This window comes from Euprymna scolopes, chromosome 26, assembly GCF_053919585.1.
Source record: "Euprymna scolopes isolate OS-2025 chromosome 26, ASM5391958v1, whole genome shotgun sequence".
Taxonomy (NCBI): domain Eukaryota; kingdom Metazoa; phylum Mollusca; class Cephalopoda; order Sepiida; family Sepiolidae; genus Euprymna; species Euprymna scolopes.
The window spans coordinates 13,204,179-13,230,027 of record NC_136507.1 but is presented as its reverse complement, the minus strand read 5'-3'; the positions used below and the strand labels follow the sequence as shown (position 1 = coordinate 13,230,027).

General features: G+C 33.9%; 1 protein-coding gene across 2 annotated transcripts in view; it reads left to right on the top strand.

Moving 5' to 3' along the window:
- Positions 1-25,849, top strand: part of LOC145247920 (uncharacterized) — a 111,157-nt gene that overhangs the window by 57,896 nt on the left and 27,412 nt on the right. For both annotated transcript variants that reach the window (XM_080109557.1, XM_080109556.1), the window contains 2 exons: positions 7,978-8,263; positions 17,517-17,643. In XM_080109557.1, coding sequence (XP_079965683.1) covers positions 7,978-8,263; positions 17,517-17,643 — 413 coding nt within the window. The remainder of the gene's footprint in view (positions 1-7,977; positions 8,264-17,516; positions 17,644-25,849) is intronic.

Genomic DNA, 25,849 nt, shown 5'->3' with positions numbered 1-25,849 from the left:
TGATTAGCGTGGTTTGTGATTTTTTGGTTGGTAGTTCGATCACTCTATTTGATCCCTAAAATCTTTCTAATGCAGTTGGAATCAAGCACATTTAATTTCTTCTCTTGGTTGATTTTCAGATGCCAAGTTTATAGCAGTGTGGATAAGACGTTGCTGTTATAAGATCCTAATTTAGATCTAAGGTTGAATCTTTTGTTTTTCTACATCTTGTGATAGATATTATATTAAAGGATTATTACTAACAATAGATTTTCTGTCTCTCTCAGTATGTTCCTCTCTGTCAACATCATATTTGGTTTAACGTCTGCTCTACATGCTGGCGAGTGTTGGAGAACTTTTAGAAATTGACTGCCAAACTAACTTATTTTAGGCCAGCTCATTATTTAAACTAGATAATCAGAAATGTAACAGATTTTTTTTTAGAAGTCATTTCCTTAGTTGAGGCAAGATCTTTCTAGACTATATGCCTTTTCTAACACCAACCAGTATGTGATAGGGATCAGTGCTTTTATTGAGATACTATTTCTGATAATATTAATCTTAATGGAGAAAATGATGGTTTTCATCTTCCTCTAATATATAAAAGGCAAAATGTGTGTATGTTTGTGTGTATATGTGCGTGTACGTCTTGCAAAAACTCCCGACAAATGCGTTGGAACGTGACAAAATCGGTATTGTTTTAAAGCTCGTTCTCTTGGACGACAAATATAAAAAAAATTGGCCAAAAATATTAATTCCTTCACCCTCAACTGGGCCGTTTGACATTTTCGCAAGTCATCGTCTCCTTTTGATTGGCTTCCCTTAATTCCAATGCTCGCAACGCATGAGTTAAGATGTTAAGTTTTTTTTTATTCCCTTCTTTTCCTTCTTCACGTTACAGTTTCGAACCTGCCTGCCTACTACCACTTTTATTTTTTTAAACACCTCTCTCCACCTGGACTGCCTACTATTGTTTCAGGGTTCCTTACTACACCACCTCTCCATACCCGGGAAACGTGGGGTATCTCTGCTAATTAGAAATAAAAGAATTGAGTATTTTTGACTCACTAGTATCTATCTATCTATCTATCTATTTATGCCTACCTGTATATCTACCTATTACTGTGATCATATTATCTATTTATCTTATAAAAAATGTACTTGTATATGGAATTATTAGTTTCAAAACAAACCTTCCTTGATCATTTGGCATGGAGAAAAGTGTAGTACCTGTTCTGATACACACTTAATTTTCGTTCTCTGATCAGTAAAGGAGAAATCTTTCTAGACTGAGGCCATTTTAATTTTTGTTCCTCTTCAAAGTGCCTCATTTTGGATAGCTGGATTTCCCCTATTCATATGACATTGTATTTGTGGAAAGGCACATAAATAGAAACAAAATATTTCTATACAAAATGATTGTATTATATAGGTTTGTCTGATCTTATCGAGTCAGGAAAAAAATGCTCTGAGCAACATCTTGCCAGATGTGACAATGGTACTTAATCTTAGGAAGTACTAGTAGGGAGACCCGACTTTACCCAGAATTGAATGATGATCAGTGAGTGTTTCACCCCCATATTTTTATTGTCATTGAAATTGGTGAAATCGCCCATTATTCAATCAAATTGATTGATTGCTTGCTCTAGTTGACGACCCATCGTGATGCACTAGGAGGAATATCTACATTCCTCCCCACAGTGACTTAGTCCACAATACATTGTAGTCCACATTGCACTGTAGAGAACTTACTGTTAGTTTTATAAAATTATTTTTATATATAATTAGCATGGCTACCCGGCATTGTCTTAGTGGAAAGAGGTGGTATACTAAAGATATTTAGCAACCCCTAGCCCTAAAGAAAAAAAATAAATGAATCAAAACAAAAATAGCAGTGAGTGCCCATGCGACCGCAAAGAAAAAAAAAAAAATAGTTGCAGTAGGCAGGCTCGAACCTGTAATGTGAAAGAGAAAAATGTGAAAAAAGCTAACACTAGCTATCACGGTCACGACAACGTATGACGTCACGACGGGTCGAAATAACGTTTTTTAAATATACATCGAGATTGCTAGGCGTATGATTTGCAAAAATGTCGATACAAAAAGTGACCCCACCACCTCCTTGCAAAAAATGGCCCAGTTGACCAGCACAGAATTAATCTTTTTGGCCAATTTTTAGATATTTTTTTCCGAGAGATTGATCTTTCTAATGATATCAATTTTGTCATGGTCCGATGTGTCTATCAAAAGATTTTGGCAGGCATACAAACACACACAGACACAAATTAACACACATTTTCCCTTCTATATAATAGACTAGCATGGGTAGCAGTGGAGGGAGATAAGGCTATTGAGCAACCAACCCCCTAAAAAAATTGTTTCAATCAAAATAACAGTGAGTGCCGATGCAAGTGCAAATAAAAAAAATTAGCCATAGTAGGCAGGATCGAACCTGTAATACGAAAGAGGAAAAGGAGGTGAAAAAAGCAAACACGTTAGCCGTCTCTGCCATGGCGACTTATGATGTCATGGTCCTTTGAAATAAGGTTTTATAAACGTACGTTAAGATCAGTAGGCGTATGACTTGCAAAAAATGTTGACACAAAAAATGGACCAGTTGACCAGTACAAAATTAATCTTTTGGGCCAATTTTTAGATATTTTTCAATCGAGAGATTGATCTTTCTAATAATACCGATTTTGTCACGGTCTGATGCATGTGTCAAAAGTTTTTGGCAGACATACAAACACACACTGATACATATACACATACAAATTAACTCACATTTTCTCTTTTTATATAATAGACTAGCATGGATACCTGGCGTTGCCTGGGTGTAGAAAGGTGGTATAGTAAGGCTATTGAGAAACCAACTCCCGGCCCTAAAAAAAAACAACTTTTCTTTAATCAAAATAGCAGCGAGTAAAAAAAAAAAAAATAAAAAAATAATTAGGCACAGTAGCCAGGCCGAAACCTGTAACTCAAAAGAGGAAATGGAGGTGAAAAAAGCAAACACGTTAGCTGTCTCGCCCACGGCACACTTGTGACGTCATGGGCCTTCAAAATAACGTCTTTTAAACGTACGTTGAGATTGCTAGGCATGAATGACTTGCAAAAATGCTGACTCAAAAACTGACCCCTCGTTGCAAAAAAACGGTTCAGTTGATCAACACAATCGTTTTGGACATATTTTTCATCTGAGAGATCGAGCTTTCTCTCAATTTCAATTTTGTCAGTGTTCGTTGTGTGTGCCAATCATTTTTGGCAGACATACAAACACACACAGACACACACTTTGCCTTTTATATATTAGACTAGAATAGGTACCCGGTGTTGCCTGGGTGTGGCGAGGTAGTATAGTAAGGCTATTGAGCAACCCAACACTAAAAAAAAAAAATTTTTTCAATCAAAGTAGCAGAAAGTGCCCGTGTGAGCGCAAAAAAAAAAAAAATCAGCCGCAGTAGCCAGGCTCAAACCTGTAACACGAAAGAGGAAAAAGAGGTGAAAAAAAGCAAATGCATTAGCTGTCTCACCCATGCAACTTGTGATGTCACAGGGCCTTTGAAATAACATTTTATATGTATGTTGAGATTGCGAGGCGTGAATGACTGCAAACATGTTGATGCAAAAACTGATCCTGCCTTCCAAAAAAAAATGCCCAGTTAATAGTCAAAGAATTAATCGTTTTGGTCAATTTTTCGATATTTGTCATCTGAGAGATCGATCTTTCTAACGATGCCGATTTTGTCATTGTTTGATGCATCTGTCAAAAGTTTTTGGGAGACACACACGCACACACATTTTAACACACATTTTCATTTTTATATGTTAGACTAGCGGGGGTGCCCAGGTGTTTCGAGGTGTGTGTGCTCTTAAATAAAAAAGAAACACGGTGGGTGGGGGGCGTTAAATATAAAGTTTTGGTAAGTAGGGAGGATCGAACCCGAAGCCCTGAGGCGATGTTAGAAAATAAAATGTGAAAAAAACATGACACGTTAACCACTCGGCCAGCAAGAATGAATTACTGAAAGACATTTGAATTTATTTAAGTAAGAAGAGAATTGACAGATGCCGACACTTAATGATGTCAAGTGGAAGTCATAGAGTTAACATTTTGTGTGAGCGTTACGACGACGTAAGCAATAGCTATTCAGCAGTTAACATTTTCTGCGGGACGGTTTTTAATGAGGTCAATAACCCGGTTTGTTTGTTTTTACCTAACTTTGGGGAAAACCAGCTCCCCATTTATTAGGGGAGTGTCTCGCCTCGAAATGAAAGCAACCGTCTGATATGACGATGATAAGCCAACATTGACCAAACGTTACATCACTTTCTGGAGACCACTGGCCATGGGCCATAGATTCGAATCGAGTTTCGCTTTTTTATAATGAAAAACGAAAGCAACACACGGCGATCTGAAAATGTTGAATATTTAACGTTTCAAAGTTAAATAAATAGGTGACTCCCGTTGTTAACTTGTAGATATTATCATTTAGACAGCATATAAAAAGTTTAAAAAATGAGCGACGCCCTCAAGAACCTGCTGGAAAAAAGCCTTTTGCAGACATACACAAAATGCGAACATACATACATATATACACACATTTTTGCTTTTATATATATATAGATGGAATTAAAGTTTAAATTGCAAAAGTCAAATATTATGGTTGAATTGTGCACTAAACAGAAACATTCATTTTGAACACTCCCCTGTCATATCAAAGAACCTACTGTTGATTTTATATGCCTGGCCTTACTGCTTGTGCTGTGATAGTGGCTTGAATTCAAGTTTGAAATGAAAAAGTCAAATATCATAGTGCAATTGTGCTTTAAACAGAAACATTCATTTCGAATGAGCCCCTGTCTTATCAAACAACCTACTGTTGATTTTATATGTAGAGCCTTTCGCCTTGTGTGATAATAAAACTTCTCAAATGCACTTGTGATGTTAAACTGTGTAAGGTGTTAACTTTGGTTAAAATCGCCTGTCCCTTCGTTCATTGGATTATTTTGATTATCAATACTTATCAAAGACATTCTAATACAAAACCTATCTAAGAACACTGGCAGGCACATTCTTTGTGTGAAATTTTATAAAAATTGATCTAGCCGTTTTTGAGTTCACACACACACATAGTTTCTTTTATATAGTAGTAGATAGATAGATAAAAATTTGACTCCTATACAGACAGAGGATTATGTCAGGAGTGAAATAGTTTCTGGAATGGTGGAATAATCCAACCGGTTTAGCATTTAGCAACATTTTCTGACAAAAAAATTAAGAATAAATAAAAAAAAAAACATATTACTTGATAAAGACCTATCAAAGTTGAAAGCTAGTTCATATCCTTAAAGAAAATAAACTTTATTTTACAGAAAAACAAATATATCGTTTTGGCTTTTCATAAGTTTCTAATAATATTCCAATGTGAGACAATATCTAAAAAAAATGTGCCAATATATTACTCATTAACTTATGATGTAGTCATGTGTGACACTTGAAAGATTTTCAGACCATCCCAAATCAATATCATCCGAACTTCTCACGTCATGAGAGATTTTTTATCTGCAATGAAAAAAGTAATAATAGAAAAAAAAATGTTGCTTGATAAAGACCTATTAAGGTTAAACACTAGTCCATATATTTAGTGTAAATAAAATTTATTTTTAAGAAAAAAATATCGTTTTGTCCTTCCATAAATTTCTAATAAAAAGCTTATATTGTTTTAATTCATTTATGTCTTATATTTAATCAACCAAACAATCAAAATACATTTATTTAATAAATAACAACAAATAATAGTTAATTAATAAACCAATAATATTAATGAAAGTTAACGTTGCAAAAATAATCTAGACGTTTCAGAGTTAACTTTTAATACATCAAATTTCATTCAACGAGGTCAGAGCTGAATTGATGAAAGATAGGGTACCTATTAATAAATAAACTTTTAAAAATGCAAATACAAATCCATGGTGCTTATTTAAAATTTTACTTATTTAAAAAAAACAAAATTACAGAAAAATGTTTATAATCTATGTACTTGTATTGGAACGAAAATGTCATATTCCAAAAATTCCATAAATTTATCATGTAGATGTTTTTTAACTAAGAAAATTAAAATTTACGATTTTTAGCGATTTAATGCAAAATGTATCCATTATAAGGTGAATTTGGATCTTGATAATTCGAATTGAGTTGTCTCCCCCTTATTTACACATCATGGCTGATCAAATCTTGCTTAGTTATAAAATTGATTTTCTTAGTCAAGAAAGACCTACTTGATCAGGGTATATGATTTTTGGAATATGACATTGTCATTCTGTGACAAGCACGTACACCATAAAATTTTTTTCTGTATTTTTGTTTTTTAATAAGTGTAATTCTAAATAAGCAGCAAATCTATTACTAATGGAGATTTGGTATCTATCAGTTTGAAGCCAAATCTATAATATTACTTCAATTTACTATACTGTTTCAGATTAATGCACAGGCTGAGTCACGGGAAACGGATGTTTTTGATTCGCCATTTTTCACTAAGTGTCATAAGCAAACACATGGTGTTCAAGACTCCATGGTAGCATGAGGGCAATGAACTGAAAAGAAAAGCAATTCAAAATCAATAACTAACTAAAACAATCTTAAGCAGGTTTAAAGACTACCTTCCTCACTCCCTATGCCTTACTCAAGGAGAGCAAGGAACGTTCTAAAAATATCCCGTGACTCACTCTGTACTATCTTTTAATTTGGGGATAGGGTAGTGTAGTATCTACTCTGTTTTCATGAAACATCCTCCCAGGCATTATCTTCTTTGAGGAATGGATAGTGTAGTATATGTTCATTCGTCATGATACCATATTCCAAAATTTTACTTCATACTTTTTTGGGGGTGGGTAGGTAGGTGTAGTATCTGTTCTGTAATCATGATACTATTCTCCCAAGCATTACATTTTTCTTTTATTCTTTCTAAGAGGAGGTGGTAGTGTAGAATCTAATCTGTGGTAATGCTTGGGAGGATGGTCATGAGACTATCCTCTTAGGCTTCATTTACCTCCTCTTTTTTGAGTGGGAGGGCAGTGTAGTATATGTTCGTTTGTCATGATATCATCCTCAGAAGGAGCATGTATTTGCTTGTACAATAAAAATCTAACTTCTTGGTCTTTCGTTCTCATCAAATCTTTCTTGGAGTTCATATATTAAATCCATCGCTCTTTCTGATTCACATAAAATCGATTCTCTCTATCACTCTAAACGTGTTCTCACACCTGAGGCTATTCTCTCTAAACGTGTTCTCACACCTGAGGCTATTCTCTCCCTGCAGCTTTACCATCAGACCATGCATGGAGTATTGTTGTTATGTTTTGGCTGGTGAATCTCTATCTCTTATGAGGGTTCTTGATAAAGTGCAGAAATATCTGCAATTTAATTGATCACAACTTTTCTTCTTCTCTGCAACCTCTCATTCATAGACATGATGTAGCTAGTCTCAGTCTTTTTTTATGAATACTATTATAGCATGTGGTCTACAGAATTGTCTGATGTATTCTCTGCTTCCTTTGTTCCAACTCGTTTGACTTGTTAATCTAGTAGTCTTCATCAATTCTCTGTTTTGATAACTCATTGTAAAACTGCTTCTTATTCCAGTAGCTTCTTTCCAAGAACTGCAAGCTTATGGAACTCTCTTCCTGCTCACTGTTTTCCTTCTACTTACAGCTTTCATCTATCTGCTCATGTTACGATAATCATCTTTCATTTTTGTTGACTCCTTACATCAAGTGGCTTCATGCTTTGTCTGGAGTGATTTTTATAACAAAAAAATGATAATAATAATTATCTGGTTTTGCCGTTCTATGTACATATTTTTTTATCTGCCTATCTATTTCCCTTCCAACCTTCATTTTAAAGATGCTTACCAACTCTCAACCTGTAGTTATCCTACTATAAGAAATAGTTTTGCAAATCTTAAAGTCTCTATACAAGTTTCTTGTCATTTGCAGACTCGTCAAGACGTTCGATTGATGCCAGGCAAAGAAAACCGTGCACCAGAGGAAGACAGCAATACTACTGTGCCACAATTACTTCACAACTCTGAGCCGCCAGCATTCAACCTTCCACCTCCTCATCTGCCCAAACCTGTTGGCACTGCGAATATTTACCCATTGGTTCCAGTCTCGACACATGATGTAAATGTCATCCAAGACTCTTGGAGTGAACAGTCTGTCAGGATTTTGGCAAGCAGTAATGATCACAACACCACCATTATGATGCGTACTGTTTGTTCAGGTTGTTGTTTTTTGCTTCTTCATTTGTAAAACAATGTTTTAATATTTTTATAAGATTAAAAAGTGAAAAATAAAGAAATATTTTTCTTAAGATACATACATACATATATATATTATTCCTTAACTAATAAAGATGAGACTAAATAGTCCGATATAAAAAATAAAAAATAAAATTAACAAAAAATAAAATTAACATACATACATGTTTATATATATATACATATATATATGTATATACGTATCGACTGGTGTTAATTGTGACACACTGCACTGATGATTCTCAAAAGGATGAAACACTAGTGTTAGTAAGTATTTAATAATTATTATAGTAAATAATTATATATATATATACTAGAAGGCATTGCCCGGTCATAAGATACGCTTAAATATGATATTTTGATTCATGCAGATTATGTATTTATTATTAGAGAGACAATTCTTTATTGATTATTATATTAAGCCTAGTACATAGTATTGAGATCAAAACCAAAAAAAAAATATATGACGGGTGCCGTCAGCTAGAATCTAAACCAAAACAAACAACTAAATCCTGAGCCTCGGAGTCATGCCCATATACATACATACATATATATATATTCACCTGTCATCCCTTGTTTAAAAAGATCTTTTTTATATATATATATATATATATATATATATATATATATATATATATATATATATATTATTTTAAAAATGTAATTATTCACTGACACGTGTTTCGTCGTCTGCGACTCATCAGAGTGGCTGTATCTAGCGAGATTCAAAATCAGAACCCAACGGTAATGAGCCTAAACCCTTACCCCTGGACCATCTCGCCAACTGTCTGGATATGTCGCGATTTACTTAGATGTTGTTTTTAGCGATATGTTTTGAATGAATTCAATTATTTACGACAGCGCATTTTTACCTAAATGCGAGTTATCGCTAAAACCAAAACAAAATAACATCTAAGTAAATCGCGACATATCCAGACAGTTGGCGAGATGGTCCAGGGGTAAGGGTTTAGGCTCATTACCGTTGGGTCCCGATTTCGAATCTCGCTAGATACAGCCACTCTGATGAGTCGTAGACGACAAAACACGTGTCAGTGGATAATTACATTTTAAAAATAATATAAATATACCGTTCCCCATGTGGGGGTACCAAATTGGTTAAAAGGGAAAATTATTCCCAACTCGCATTTAGGTAAAAATGCACTTTCGTAAATAATTGAATTCATTCAAAACATATCGCTAAAACCAAAACAAAACAACATCTATATATATATATATATAGAGAGAGAAACAGACAGACAGAGAAAGGGGGAGATTAGGTGTATAAGCTTGATTTTTAAAAATGTCATAAATAGGGCTACAAAAACAGCATATTCTTTTCATTGTTTGGACTCCGAGTTTGTATCCGTTGATATCTTATATGCTTTTATATAGACTGATATGGTTCTCGGTTGATTAACTGTGTCTAACAGTATCGAATATATATTCGAGAGTCAAAACAATGAAAAGAATATGTTGTTGTCACAGCCCTAGTAATAAATTATGATGTTGGAATTTGACAGTAAATTGAGAAGAAGATTGCTAAAAAAAGTGCAGATTCATTATTGCAGTTTTGCAGGTCTCTGAAAGTAATAAGTTTAGTATAGCAGCGAATCTCACATCACCACAAAATAATGCTTACACAGATGTAAAAAGAATTATAAAACAGATATTTGCAACTTTCTTGGTCTAATAATACCATTTTTCTATTAAAAACTCTGAAACAAGTAATATCACTAACAAAAAATATATAATAATTTTTTAAAATGTATCTTTATATTTATAAGTTTCTATTTATTTCTTACAAAATGTATTTGAAAAAATATATTTATCTTCTATATATATAAAAGCAAACATGTATGTTCGCTTTCTGTGTATGTCCAAGAAAGGCTTTTTTCTGAGAAGCGGTCGGTCGCCTAACTGTAACACTAAAGAGAGGCCACATCAGACCTGTAGGGTTGATGTGACGTTTCTTTTGGTTAAAAGTAATTTTTTGTTTCCAGACGATGATCGGGTGTTCAAGGAATAAAAATTATTATTAATTTTTTTTTGTCAATAAATTCTGAGCTAAGTCTGTTGTTGAGATGGCGGCGGCGGAGGTGCATTATGTTTTAGAACAAAGAATAGGAAAAAAATGAATTGTCCGAAATTTCAAAACAATAATATGACGTATCGAGAATTGTCATTTGGTGAATCAGGTCGAATGAAAATTGAAGTTATGAAATATTTTTGCTCGGATGTGAAAATGTGTTGTCCGATAAGTTCAAAGCGACAAATGCATTCTTGGTCTTTTGACGTAAACAAAATGTCTGATATAATGGAATGGCCGACAACCAGAACTTAATTCAAAGATAAACTAAAATTCCTTTGAATTATCAAAGCGAAAAATGAGATCAATAGATAATTTTAAAACAAATAAAATCGCGTGATTTACTTTAAGTCAAAGGAAAAATAATTTTCCTGGATATGGAAAAAATTCCATTAGTAAGCCAGGGAGGAGTTAAATAATACAACGTGTAAGTTGGGCGTTAATTAAAGGAGGAGTCCATCCAATTCTGGAAATGGACCAATGAAAAAGGGCCCTGTCGAAGTATAATCAACCAATGAAAAAGGGCCCTGTCGAAGTATAATCAACCAATGAGAAAAGGCCCCGTCGAATTATAATCAAGCAATTTGATTGGTCGATAACGCACATGGGTGTCGTCATCATTCCATAATTGTATTATAAAAGAAATGAAAAATCAGAGATTAAGTCAGAGAGAATCCGGAATCAGAGTCAAAGAGAGCTAAGTCAAGTTGTTCTGTCTCGGCAGAATCACCTCTCCTCTCTCTCCCCCTCGCTTGTTGCCTGATAACTCAACGCTTATAACGTGTCGATTACTTAACGAGAATTACGCAAAGTCTGCGATACCGACCAGGTATTTCAACAACAGAAGCTCAGTTGTAGAACTAACTGCTTGCTTGAATTAATTGTCAACTATATGTATATGCTGTAAATACTTCTTTTATGAATTTCCGAAATATATATTATATTAACCAACCTCCGGAGTTTTGTTGCTGATGTGCGTTGATCCCTATATGTGGATATTTCTTTATTTGCCATTTGTGACACCGTATCCGTCAACGAACACCCAGAATAACTAGACGATCCACGGAGAGCAGGCCTTGAGGACCGAGCATCCGAGAAGAATCCCCAACGCCTTAACGAAGAACTCACTGGGTGACGCGACGTACTAACGGTTGGCAGACCTGGTTGCCCAGTCGACATATTATAACTGTACCGACCAGGGTGCAGATCATAACTGGGCCGCGATCAGAGGTTCAAGGTCGTGTAAGACCACGTTGCAAGGTCACATAACAACTTTTTAAAACTTTTTATATCACATGTAAATCGTAATATCTCAGATTTTAACAACGGAGCTCGCCTGTCTATTTAATTTGCTCGACTTCGGGAAGATAAATATTCAACAGTTTTCGCTTGCCGCATGTAGGTTAGGCCTTTTCCTATAATGTTTCTCCCTACCCCCAACGTCTTGGGGGGGGGGAATCATTCCCGCACTAAATGAAATGCTACCCCGCAGTCAAAAGTTGACCTCATTAAGTCATTAAAACGTGCACCTACCAAATCCAAGTAATTAAATAAATTCAAACGTCTTTCCGCTAGCATCTTGCAGTGGCCCAATAGTTAAAACCGTTGCACTCTTTTTTTTTTCACACTTTAATTTACAACTTTGTCTCAAGGGTTCGGGTTTGATCCTCATACTTACCTACCCAAAACATTTTTTTTTTTATTTTAAACCCCCGACCCACCCACCCGGAGTTTTGATTTACCCAAAACCACACACACACCTCCAAACACCCCGGGCAACGCCGGATATCCCTCGCTAGTATTTATTAAAAGTAGATTTTTATTTATTTCTTACAAAAAAGACTTTTTTTTACAAAAAAATATATATTTATTTTTTGCAAAAAATATATATTTATATTTATTTCCTATTAAGATATATTTTTATTTATTACATAATATATTTGTATTTCTTTTCTTTTATAAAAATGCATTGATATAATAATAAATTAAAAATTATTTTAATATTTATTGTTTACAAAAATGTTTATTTTTTACAAAAAACTTTTATATTTTTTTTTTGTAAAAGTATATATTTATATCTTTCAAAAAATGTATATGTGTATTTATTGCTTTCAAAAAATGTATATGTATATTAATTGCTTTAAAAAAATATGTAGATCTATCTGAAGAAAGTCGGAGGTTACATCGTCTGAAATGTTGTGAGAATAACAGCTAAGATGAAAACAGAACTCCTAATAATCCAAATATAAATTTTCAATCCTCATCTCCAAAAATTCCAAAGCAAATCTTATATAAGAGAGTAATGGAGGAAAGATTATTAATATTCTAGTTCTTTGGTTCAAGTTGCTGAGTTCTTTTTTATTCAATTTATGAAGGGCCCAGAGTATCTTACTCGTGATACCATCTATTATTATCTATAGATTAATACGATAGCGTGTTTGTTTTTTTGTGTGTCACGCTTTCTGGCAAATTTAATTGGTTGAGATTTAAGAACACATACACTATTGTATTAATATATAGATTATACTAAACATGAGTTAATGGATTTGGTGAGTGTGTAATGAGATCCCAGGCATAATCTCCTCCTTCTTTTCGAGTAGGGGGGGGGATGATATTCTGACATGTTTACTTCCGGTGATGACATCATTATCTTCTGTTAAAAAAGATGCATATAATATATTTATGATGTGCTACATTGACATAAGATGTCACATTCCAAAAATAACATGGATGTCCTGCTGACTCCAAGAATCAAGTAAATGAATCTGTGCATGCTAGGGGCTAATTTGTAACATTCCAAAAATCACATAAATATCAGTGATCCTGAGTTCATATTTTCATCCTTAATGTCCCCATGGCAGTAATTGCAAAAACTCTTATTAAGAACTGGGGGGGGGGGAATTAAAATAACTAGAATGCTGAGATTAATACTACACTCAGAAATTCATGTTGGAGTAATGGTTGCCTAATCACTAACCGCGTTAACAGTTTTATGTATTAATTTCGAAAAACTGCTAAAAGAGTTTATGATTTAAACATTACTTTATTTCAAGTATATTTTTAACAGTGGGTTGGGGATATGAAGTAGGTCTCGGAAATGGTTGAAATCATTCATGTTTTAGACATCACTTTATTTAATGTATATTTTTAACGGTGGGATAGGGAATAAGAAGTTAGTCCTGGAAATGGTTGAAATAGTTTACACATTAAACATGTATATTTTTAACAGTGGGGTTGGGGATATAAATCAGTCCCGGAAATGGCTGAAACAGTTTACGATTTAGACATTACATTATTTTATGTACATTTTTAACAGTGGGTTTTGCATATAAAGTCAGTACCGGAAATGGCTGAAACAGTTTACAATTTAAACATTACTTTATTTCATGTCTATTTTTAACAGTGGGGTGGCAGAAATGATGTCAGTCCGGTATTGGATGAGATAAGTGCAAATATATACTAGCAGAATACCCAGTGTCACCTAGGATTGAATTAGAGAGGTGGAAAACATAGTAGTAGAATACCCAGCATCACCCAGGATCGAATGAGATAGGTGGAAGATAGATACTAGCAAAATACGAGGCCGCACCCGGGATTGGATAGGATAGGCGAAACATATATACTATGAGAATACCAAGAATTGATTGATGTGTTTGTAATGAAACTATCAGCTCAGGAAATGTATCAAAATTATTATTTTAGTAAGGAGGACGATAATGTGGGTTAAAATTATGAATAATGATTGTCGAAATTAGTAACATATCCAAGAATTATGAAAAATGATGAAACGTGTTAATTGATTGGTGTGTTTGTAATGAAATAATCACCAGACAATATATAAAAATTATTTTAGTAAAGGGGAGGGCGATAATGTGGGTTGAAATTATTAAAAATAATTGTCGACATTCATAATATATCCAAGAATTATGAAAAATGATGTAATGTGAGTTAATGGATTGATGCGGTTGTAATGAAATAATCAGCCCAGACAATATATCAAAGTTATTATTATTAGTAAGAGGGGGTGGCGATAATGTGGGTTAAAAATATTTAAAAAATGATTGTCAAAATTAGTAACATATCCAAGAATTATGAAATGTGAGTTAATTGATTGGTGAGTTTGTAATGAAATAATCGTCCATAACAATATATCAAAGATATTTTTAGTAAGGGAGAAGGATGATAATGTGGGTCAAAATTATGAAAAATGAGTGTCGAAATTAGTAACATATCCAAGAATTATGAAAAATGATAAAATATGAGTTAATGGATTAGTAGTTTTGTAATGAAGTAATCAGCACAGACAATATATCAAAGTTATTATTTTAGTAAGGAGAGGACGATAATGTGGGTCCAAAATGTAAAACATTATTGTCGAAATTAGTAACATATCCAGGAATTATGAAAAATGATGAAATGTGTGTTATTTGATTGGTGTGTTTGTAATGTTTAGACAATATATCAAAGTTATTATTTTATAAAGGGGAGGGTGCGATAATTTGGGTCAAAATTATGAAAAATGATTGTCAAAATTAGTAACATATACAAGAATTATGAAAAAATGAGAAAATGTGATTTTAATGATTGGTGTGTTTGTAAATGAAATAATAAGCACAGACAATATATCCAAGTTATTTTTTTAGTAAAGGCGATACAGTTTTAACAAAGGGGCTAGAATAATATAATGGTGTCTTTATTCATGCTGAACGCACACAGAATTCCCAGCAGCAATATATTACATATGAAAGAATCCACTGTAGAATTTCCACAGGTCCCACTAGTTGTTATTATTATTATTATTATTATTACAATTATGCTCCATTGGCCTTGGACATAAGGCGTATACGCGGGGTTAAAACACAAATAATCCCGGTCGTAGTTGGTACGCTAGGAGTACTATCAAGTCGTCTGGAAGGACAATTGAAAAAACTACAAATCCCCGATGTTTTAGGCGGCCTTCGAACCTCTGTAATTATAGGTACCACCAACATCCTTAGGAAACCCCTTGATCTTTGAAGCTCCTGGTTTGAAGCCGGGATTAAGGGAAATCCTCTGGAAATGAATCCCATCCCTTTCCAGAGAGACGTTCATAAGCGAAATCAGAATTATTATTATTATTATTTCATTTATTTTTATGTACTACTAAAAACTAGGTGACTTTTACCTGCACATTTTTTCTCCAAAAATGGTATTAATGCTTGTCATAATAGTCCCTATTGTTTATAATGGACTATTCCAATCGTCTGTTTTATAGATTGTTTTATTGTTACATCATCTTTTTATTTTTTCTTCCTTGATGTCGAATATGTGTTGTGTTGTCTTTTCTTCCTTTCTTCCTCTTTTAGCCATCTTGATTCTTCAATTTTTCGGGGGGGGGGCTGTCTTGTTGCTTCACTATTGTGCATATAATTTTGTTGAGATTAAGATGAGACATCTTCTAGAAATGGAAGTTTATTGAGAGAAAAATATCAAGCAATCGCAAGTACAATTTACACTTCTTCATAAAGGAGAGAGTTATATTAACCTAAGTAACTATTAGCTAGATAGATAGGCAGATGGATAGACAGATATATCAAAGCCCATCATCACATGTGCTTCTTGACAGTTTTGTCATCATTATGACATTTTGTCATTGATCGTTTACTTTGAGTTTCCAAACAGGTGTGTCATTCAAAATCGCTGTTACTTTTGCTTTAGTACCATGTGATGTCATATCCCTGAACCCTTCTCCTGCATATTGGCCCAGCCTTACCCTTTTCTATCAACTCTCACATTGATGACGAGTTATTCTAATTACACTCTCCAAACTTCTTTTTTTCTATACTCAGCGAGGCCATTTGGACCCGCACCACTCAATCATCTGTGCTAAAATCTACACTAGCAAACGTACTCACACCTGTTATCCAATGTTTTTACTTTTGACTGTTAATGAACAGAGAGAGAGAGAGAGAGAGAGAGAGAGGGATAGAAAAGTGAGATTCAAAGAAACTGTACAAAAGAAGGGTGATTTTGGTGGGTCAGATAACACAGATTGAACGGAATAATAAACAGAAAATTAGTAAGAGATGGGTAACTTAGTGAGTAACGAATTACAGCTAATCAGAATGCCTAAAATATATATTTTTTGAAAAATATAAGTCAATCCCAGTGCCAAAGAATTTTTGAACATGTATTAAAATGTACGGAAAAAAAAGCTTAGAGAAGAAAATGTTGGCTCCAACCTTTGTCCCATCACTGCAATGTTGCATCCCTGTGCCTGTTTTATAAGTATTTTAATAGAATGTGCTCTGATGAACTCGTAGCACTTGTGCCCCCTTCATGTAAATACTTCCAACTAAATTAACAAGCAGCAAAATTCCACCCCGCCACTGTTGAGGCCCTTAGATGCTGTAAAGCCTTCTATTTTAATAGTTTTTTCCTTGGACTGCTAGACTTTGTAATTCCTTCCCTGTTTCCTACTTCCCTGATTGTACTAATCTGTAGAACTTTAAGTGAATAGACATTTTGCTGCTAAACTACTCACAGATCCCAAATAGTACCCCCCCCCCTCCAAGTGGCAATATGTCTTGTTTGGGGTGAAAAAGTGTAAAAATAAAGATTAACTTAGCTTTAGCATAATAATAGATACTTGAAAATGTATTGGCCAGTAGAAGCATCTTGAAATAAATGAAAAATATAGAACAAACAAACAAACTGGTTTAAAACATGCTTAGATGCAAAAAAAAAAAAAGAAAAAAAATTTCTATTTTTATTTAAAAAAATTTTTTTTTTAATTGGAAATACTAATTAATTTCAGATTTAATTTAAAATCCCTCATCAGAGAAAGAGCTCTTTAGTTTTGTTGGTCGTTTTTTTTTTTTCCTCGGAAATAAAAAATCCATTTTCGTGTTGCGTTATCGAGGTCGTGCTAGCTGTTAATGCATGTAGAACTCTAGTTTTTTTTGACTGCAAAGGCACATGCTCATCAAATATGAAGTTAAAAATGTGTCGGCTTAAGAAAAAAAAAAAAAAAAAAGAAGAAAATTCTTTTTTTTTTGCTTCTCAGCGTGTTTTAAAGCAGTTTGTTTATTCTATATTTTTATGAAATTAGATATATTTGTGGTGATCTTTTTTCTGTCTTTATCTAACAGATTATATCTCAACTGGTAAAGAAGAGCGGCTACCTTCTCTTCCGATGGATCATGGTAAAGCCATTTACCACGGACCCTCTATTGTAACAAAACAAGCCTTCTCTGCTCAACAGACTTCTCAGGGCGGGTAATTAAATGTTTCTTTTTCCACAAAAGTTCAAGAAATACAATTTAAAAAAATTCTAATTTATATTTTTTTTTTTATGAATTTAAATGAGAAAATTTGAAAACCTGAAAATGTTGTAAAATGAAAAATCGTTTTTATTTACTTTTTTTTGTTGTTGTTAAAGTCCGAATTTAATCGGACTGACATCTCCGTGATAAAGCCAGTTTATTGGTGAAAATTTGGACTTCTTCTTCTTCTTCTTCTACACATGCAAACAACTTTGATTTCTGTTGCTGACAATCAGTCCGACAATGGCTTTGTTGCTGTCAAACTGAAGTATTGTGCTGTTCGGTCCAAAAAGATCCACCCACCCAGCCTTTACCATCTCTCTGAGAAGAGCTTAGTTTATTGCTAATTGCCTAAGGCACCCCTACTGGGGCATGCCAACATAGCTGCTCAGGAAGTTTTTGTTAATTAAATCATTATTTTATATTCCATCCCAAGTAACATCAGGACACAGATCCTGCTAGTATATGTTTTTGTTATTTCAGCCTCCGGTGTATTTACTTAAATCATTAGAAGTTGTTTCAATAGACTGAATAACAAAATATTCAGTCCATATCATCAGACGATTTAAGCTAAAATAAATTAGAAGGAAATATATTAAAACCAAAAGGAGTTGGAGTAATAGATAGAAAGGGGAAAGGAGGAAGATAGAGAGATAGAAAAAGGATGGTGGGGGGGGGGAAAGTATATTAATATAAATTTAATTAAAATTAAAATTAAAAAAGAAAGAAGGAAAGAAAGGGGATTGAAGATGTCAAGGAGAGATTATCCAGTCTATTGAAACAACTTGTAATGATTTAAGTAAATGTAAATAATAAAATAAATGAAATAACACATATTTAGCTCTACTAATGTACTGAGCACTCTTTTTTCCTGTTTTTTTTTTTTATCAAATATACCTCTTAATATACATACACACACGCACACATATATATATATATATATATATATATATTAAATATATACTTTTATTTATATTAAATAAAAGTATACTTACTCTATTTATTATTGAGCACTAGCACTATTATATAAATCTTGTTAAAATCCATTACTTTTTATCTTTGAACATTCTTAACCTAGAATAATATTACACACACACACACACACACACACACACACACACACACAGGTCGTTCTAAAAGTAAAGTCACCTATTTTTTAACTCAAAAAGTTGAAGAGCTATGAAGACAGAAGTGGTACTATTAAAACAAGTAACCTTTTTTCTACATAGTCACTACCATTCTCAATGCACTTTTGCCAGGAATTCAATAATGCATCTCTGCTTCTGACACACGTCCATAACAGGGGTTGCTTTCCTAGAATCTAATATTAATATCTGGAACAGAGAAATGAAATTTCCAGGTCATGAATGCATAAGTTTAGTCATTATAGGAATGCAATTTGCAATCCTCTCTGATTCAGTTAGCAGAGTAAAAATAGGAGCCATTACTCTTTTAGAATGCTCCTCGTATATTATAAAAGAAATGTTTATTGTATCTCGAATAACTTACTATGTTATGAGCAGTAATATCAGCATGAGTTTCAATATCAAATATGTTATGATATCATTAGAGACTGTTGACTATTTTATGATATTATTTCAAATCCACATTGATACTAATTGGAATCTTTTCATTCTTAATCCCGCAGGCAGTCTTGTTTTGAATGTACGTGTTAAGAGCTTGATAAAACTGAGTTCAATACTGATAAATGACTCCTCTTCATTTTAACACGCAGATCGGCTGAGCTTGTTAGTGCTTATTGTCTGCATTTGAACAAAAACGTCTCTTGCAGGATAATTTGATTTGTTATATTTAATTTTGCATATCTTATTCTTATTGAGTTGTTGGAGAAGAGAAATAAATAAAGCAAAAACAGAAAGAAAAAAAAGGATGGATATTACTTTATAAATCTTTATTTTACTGAAGCCGTCAGAATTAATGGCTGCGATCTTTTTTTTTTTCCCAAAAGTCCTTATCTTCATTTAAAGAAAGTACAAAAATGACAAAAACCATTAGAAAAAGGAGATAACGTATTTTGAAGTCTGAAAACTGGTTACTTTGGTTTCTCAATGTATTTTTTATTTTTATGATAAACGCAATCTTTGACAGTTGATAAAATCTAGAATCAAAATAGTATTGGTGTATTGGGGAAATCAATATGTCTAACAAGAATTGGATATTATTATAATGTGTCCATTAAATCTGCAGTTTTCTTCTTTTTCATCTTCTCCTCTCTTTCCTCTTTGTCTTCCACTCCTTTTCCTCAACTTCCTCTGTTCTTTCTTTTTGCTTTCTCCTTCTTTGTCTTTGCCTCCATCCCTTCTTCTTCATCTTCTCGTCTCCATCCCTTTCTTCTTCACCTCCCCTTCTTCATCCTTTTCTTCATCTTCTCGTCTCCCTCCTCTTCTTCTTCATCTTATCTCCCACTTCATCATCTTCTTTTCATCCTCTTCTTTTTTGTCTTTTTCTTGTCTCTTGCATCTTTTCTTCTTTTTCTCTTTCATCTTTTTCATTTTTCCTTTATCTTGTTCTTTTTCTCTTTCCTTTTCTTCTTTTTCTTTTTTCTTTTGGGCCTTCTCCTTCTTTGCCTTTTCCTCCTACTCTTCGTCTTCTTTATCTTTTATCTCTATCCTTTTCTTCATCTTCTCCTCTTCCCTTTCCTCCCCTTCCTCTTCTTCCTTCTCTATCTTGTCCTCATCTTCCTCCTTCTTATTTCTTCTCCTCCTCCTACTTCTACTTCCTCATGTGACGTGTCTGTTCAAAATCGTATGTGTCTTGCACATTGGCCATGATGGCACAAAACAATTTTCTCCATGAAACTATCATTTACATTGATTTCAATTTGACATTGCTTAAGATCATCATTGACTGAGTCATTCCAAATCTTTCTCTGCCTTTTCCTCGTTTACCTTCAATTAAAATGTGTGTATGTATGTTTATCCAATCAGAACTTTGTGTTCAATATGCCGATAAAAATGTTATTTCATACTTAAGCATAGCAGATGGACAGACTTTAATAAAGATATGCTGACACTTCTAAAAATATCATTTCAAACTTAAGCACAACAGATTAGATGATAACGTTTATTATAGACTAGCATGAGTGCCCGGCATTGCCCGAGTGTTTGGAGGTGCATGCTGAGCAAAAAAAAAACAAAAAAAACGGTAATTTTTTTAACTTTGACCCCTATTATGACCCCTTAACATTTATTGTTTTGGGCTCAAATCAAGTTATTAAGTTAGATCCATGTCCAAGGAACCAATATCTAAAATATCAAGTGTTTAGATCCAAAATTGTCGGAGGAGTTTGGTAGAGTTCTCAAAGGTCAAATCGTTGAACTTTGACCCCTTAGCAGCGAAATTTCTGGCCGAACCCCGATCACATCGATTTCTCCAAATCTCAGTACCCTGTATATCAAATTTCGAATCTGTAGACTAAAAATTGATAGAGTTATTGCGTTGGGAAATGTACACAGACACACACACACACACACACAAACACACACACACACATGCACAAACACACACATACACACATGCACAAACACACACACACACACACACGTTCACTTTTATAGATATATAGATTTGCGTGGATGCTTCTAAAATTCAGTTTGTTTGTTGAACAATGAAATGCTATTTAAAGCTTAAGTATGACAAACTAAAAAAAAGGCGTTTTTAACTTAAGAAAAAGCATTTCTAACTTAAGTATGAAAGACCAAGAAAAATGCTATTTCAAAGTTAAGTATGAAGGACTAAAAAAATGTTATTTCAAACATTATGACAGACTAATAAAAATGCTATTTCAGAGTTAAACATGACAGACTATTAAAAATGCTATTTTAAAGTTAAGCATAACAGACTGAAAAAATGTAATTTCAAACTTAAATAAATGCTATTTCAGAGTTAAGCATGACAGACTAATAAAAATTCTATTTCAAAGCTAAGCATGACAGACCAACAAAAATCTAATTTCAAAGTTAATCATGATAGACTAACAAAAAAGTTAATCATAATAGACTAACAAAAATTCTATTTCAAAGTGAGGCATGACATATTAATAAAAATGTTATTTCAAAGTTAAGTATGAAAGACTAAAAAATGTAATTTAAAACAAATTATGACAGACTAATAAAAATGCTGTTTTAAAGCTAAGCATGACAGACCAACAAAAATCTCATTTCAAAGTTAAATATGACACTAACAAAAATGCGATTTTAAAGTTAAGAATAACAGGCTAAAATGTCATTTTAAAGTGAGGCATAACAGATTAAGAAAAATGTTATTTCAAAGCTAAGCCTGAGACTTTTATTTGTTATATATTAGGCTTGTAATTTATTAAGTAATGTGCTATAATAATATAATAATATATTATCTATGTTTGTTTATATGTATGTTTGCATTATAGCTCTAAAATCGGATTGATACTCATGAACAAGAATTATATGTATCCATGTGGATAACATGTGCTGGGACATAGAAATGCTCAGATTAGTGAATGAAAATTAAAATGACGTTTTTAGTGTTTGTAAAGATAGGCATATAAGAGAAGGAAAATTTTAAGGCGACTGTTGCAGCCAATGATGGAGAAGAAGAATTCTGCAGGTCCACTGGCACCATTTTGTTCCCAATATTCAAATTGTGATGCAATGCAGGATCATCCACTCAACCAACCACTATTAAACAGGAGATTTTGCTGGTTCGACCATGCTACACGCCACAAGCCAGAAGTGTTTATTCACAAAGCAATAACTCCAGAACCACTCCAAGGTTGGCAAAGATGCTCGTGAGGCCAGTTGGAAATGTAGTTACACACCATCAAAGCTGACATCAAACCCAGCTCCGGTCTACAGGTGTATAGTGGCTGCCCATCACTATCTTGGCTACTGTGGACCATTGAGTATGGTTTGCACAGAATTTCGAATGAAACTCTTTGCTTAATCCACAGAAGTAGCATGTTCTTATTCTATCACTTATGACTGAGTAGAAGTCCTAATTTGCAATTGTATTTTGAATGTCACTTGCACTGAGGATTGAACCTTCAACCTCCAGAATAGTGTAACTTACAACTGAATTTTACTAACTACTTTATCCTTTTCCTTTACCGCATTGGGGCTTTGTGCTTAAATTTCTCATCCATTTTTTTCAGCATCGTCATATCATCGAAGTCTTTTGTTCTGCATGCGTCTCCCTATATTATCCAGATTTAATCGTCCCATAAAATCATCAGGTCTTTAAGACTTATATTACACAGCCATCATATCAATCTCAAATCATTTCTCTCCATGCAACCCTAGCTGATCAGATTTCATATCCATACATCATCACACTGCATACACATGCTTGATAAATTCTTCATTTGCTCAACATTGGTAATGCTCTGTTGGTTTGTAATGGCAGAACTTTCATGAACTTACTCCCATCCAATCATAACTTTTGCAATCACGCCAGCACTTGTTCCTTCTTGTGTACCAATGGTATCACCAAGGTAACAAAACTTCTGAACATCAAAATATATTTTCTTCACATCTGACTTATCATCCGTTTCCATAGTTTTGCACTTCTTACACATTATTATCATTTCCTAACCTACCAGTAATTCCACTGCATTTCTTGTGAATCTAATGCTTCCAAGTAGCACCAAAAAAAATAAGTTGCACTTATCTGCTTTTCTACAGGGTGGAACAATAAAGTTGTCGCCCTAAAGAAAACAACACTACAGCTTCATTTTAAAACTTTTATTGAAAAAATATATTCTGGTAACTTGATTATGTAGAGTTGACATCAGTTCAATGTAGCCGCCTTCAGCCTCAATCACCGTCTCGATATGGGTAGTAGCGTGCTTTTTCCACAAGCGCCAGCAGGAGCTCAGCGAATACTTGGCGGATGGTGTCGATCAGACTGACTTTGGTGTTGTTAGAGGTCATGTTGGTGATGTTCTTGACGTATGACCAAACGAATTAGTCCAGCGAGTTCAGGTCAAGGGAGGATGGAGGCCAGTGAGAGAAGAGTACAAAGTCGTAGCAGTCCTTCTGAAGCCAAGCCTGGGTCTCTTTGGACTTGTGGGTTAACACCGAGTCCTACTGCCACACCCAGAGTCTGCCAGCGGCCACCTGGTTGCACCAGGGGATCACCACACTCTTCAGTACATCCAGGTACACTTTGGTGTTGACTTTCAAGCCGACTTTGAAGATGTTAGGTGACATGATGTGTCCCTCACTTGAAACCACACCAAAGACTATAACCATGACTGGAAACTTTGTTTTCATTACACTGGGCATGTACCTAATGCATTTTGAGAGTATTGGCAATGGTCCTGTTGTCAGAACTTGGATTGGTTGAAAGCATGAGTTGTACAGCGGTGCATCTTTAATCTTGCTTGTTGAGCATTGTGTCACTTCCAGACATGATAGAAAGCTCCTATCGCTCTTGGGATTTGTACACAATTGGCCAACTAGTAGATCGTCTGCAACAAGAAAAGAAAACTGGTTTTCATCAAATGGAAATGGAATCATGTTGTCTTTTCTAGGACGACAATTGTATCATTCCACCCTGTACAAACAGAGCAGGATAACTTTCCTATTTCTGGGGAGCTTTCCAACATTGCATTTTAATCAATGACCTTTTTCTCAACAGTCAAATAATGACAAGATTCTATATCTATAGAAATCTTTAAACTTAGTGGCCAGAAATTTGGTAAAAGAATTTTTGTTATTGTCAAAAGCAGCCCTATACAAGTTTTTGTGCAATATTAAAATATGTATTCAAAAAAGAAAACTAAGAAAACCTCTAAACTGCAGTTTGATCAAGTCTTTCCGGGGTCTTCCAGCAAGCTACCCCCTTTCAGCAATCCAGGAGGTAGCAGTGCTCTGTCCAAATCTTTGTGTTAACAAAAAATAGAAAAAACTGCAATGGTAAAAACATATCTATATTCATATCAGAGTTTCAGATTTTTTTTATTGATATTTAAAAAAGAAAAAATCCATTTTAAAATATAAAATTATGAAATGAAATCAACCAGAATGCATTTTGATTTGTTCATAAACAATAGTTATTTTAATCTTTGATTAATACTTAAATAAAAAAGAGAATCAATTACTTTCAAAATTTGATAGTTTTTAAAATTCTCATCCCTCCGCCAAGATCCTGAAGAAAGTTAAAGAATAATTTACAAAAAGAAAAATTAGAAGAAAGTAAAATAAATTTGGCAACACTGTATTGAACTCCCTGGATCTGATGGTGCCCAGGCAGTTTGATTATTAGTTTTTCTGACTGTTTGAATCATGGTGAGCTGAGAAGAGTAGATATTGTTAGTTCTGGTGATAGTTGAGAGTAGATGAAATCTAGGATTTCTGGTCAAAAGTAGATGTATTTGTGAGACAAACAGATTGGAGATTGGATTCAGGTAGACTTGGATAGTAAGGTGAGTCAGGTGGTCTTGGAGGGAATTTCAGGGTTTCAGGAGAGGGGTAGATTAGTATACATTTTCTATCATTCTCACTCCCCCTTGTTTCCTCCTCTATCTTCCTCCTCCGTCCAGCTCAGTCCTTTCTTTGGATAAACACACAAATTCTCCTTTATATGAATTCTTTGATGAATGAGTCAGTATTTTCTTTATGAATTAGTACATAAAATAGCTGAAAATCCCCTACACCCTAACAAAATCTGACTGAGTTAACCCAAAGAATAAATATTTAAAAGATTTTTTAGATAATATTAATTTCGGGCAACGCCAATCAAGAATATACGCCACCACTACTTGTTTTGTAGCTTTTTTACTTTTAGTTGTATATAAACACACATATGCATCCACTCACACAGGGAGGTAACGAGATGGACTGATAATCTTGGTTTGTTAAGTTTGAATCCAGTTTGTTCCACAGAAACAATTTCACTTAAGGATGTTAGTAACCTTCACATGGTTCCTCTTGTAAGTATCCGATATCTTTCAAGAAAGAATTCTTAATAGAAAGATATCAGGGAAATGAATGCCAACTAAATCATCATAAATGATACATAACAACAACAGCACGTAGGCAACTGCCTTTTATGTAATGGATTTACTAATCAAATTCCAAGACAATTTTGGCACAAACTCTGCTTACTCTTCTAATTGCATGTTGATATTGTTATGAATTATAGCGGGAAAAATTACAATT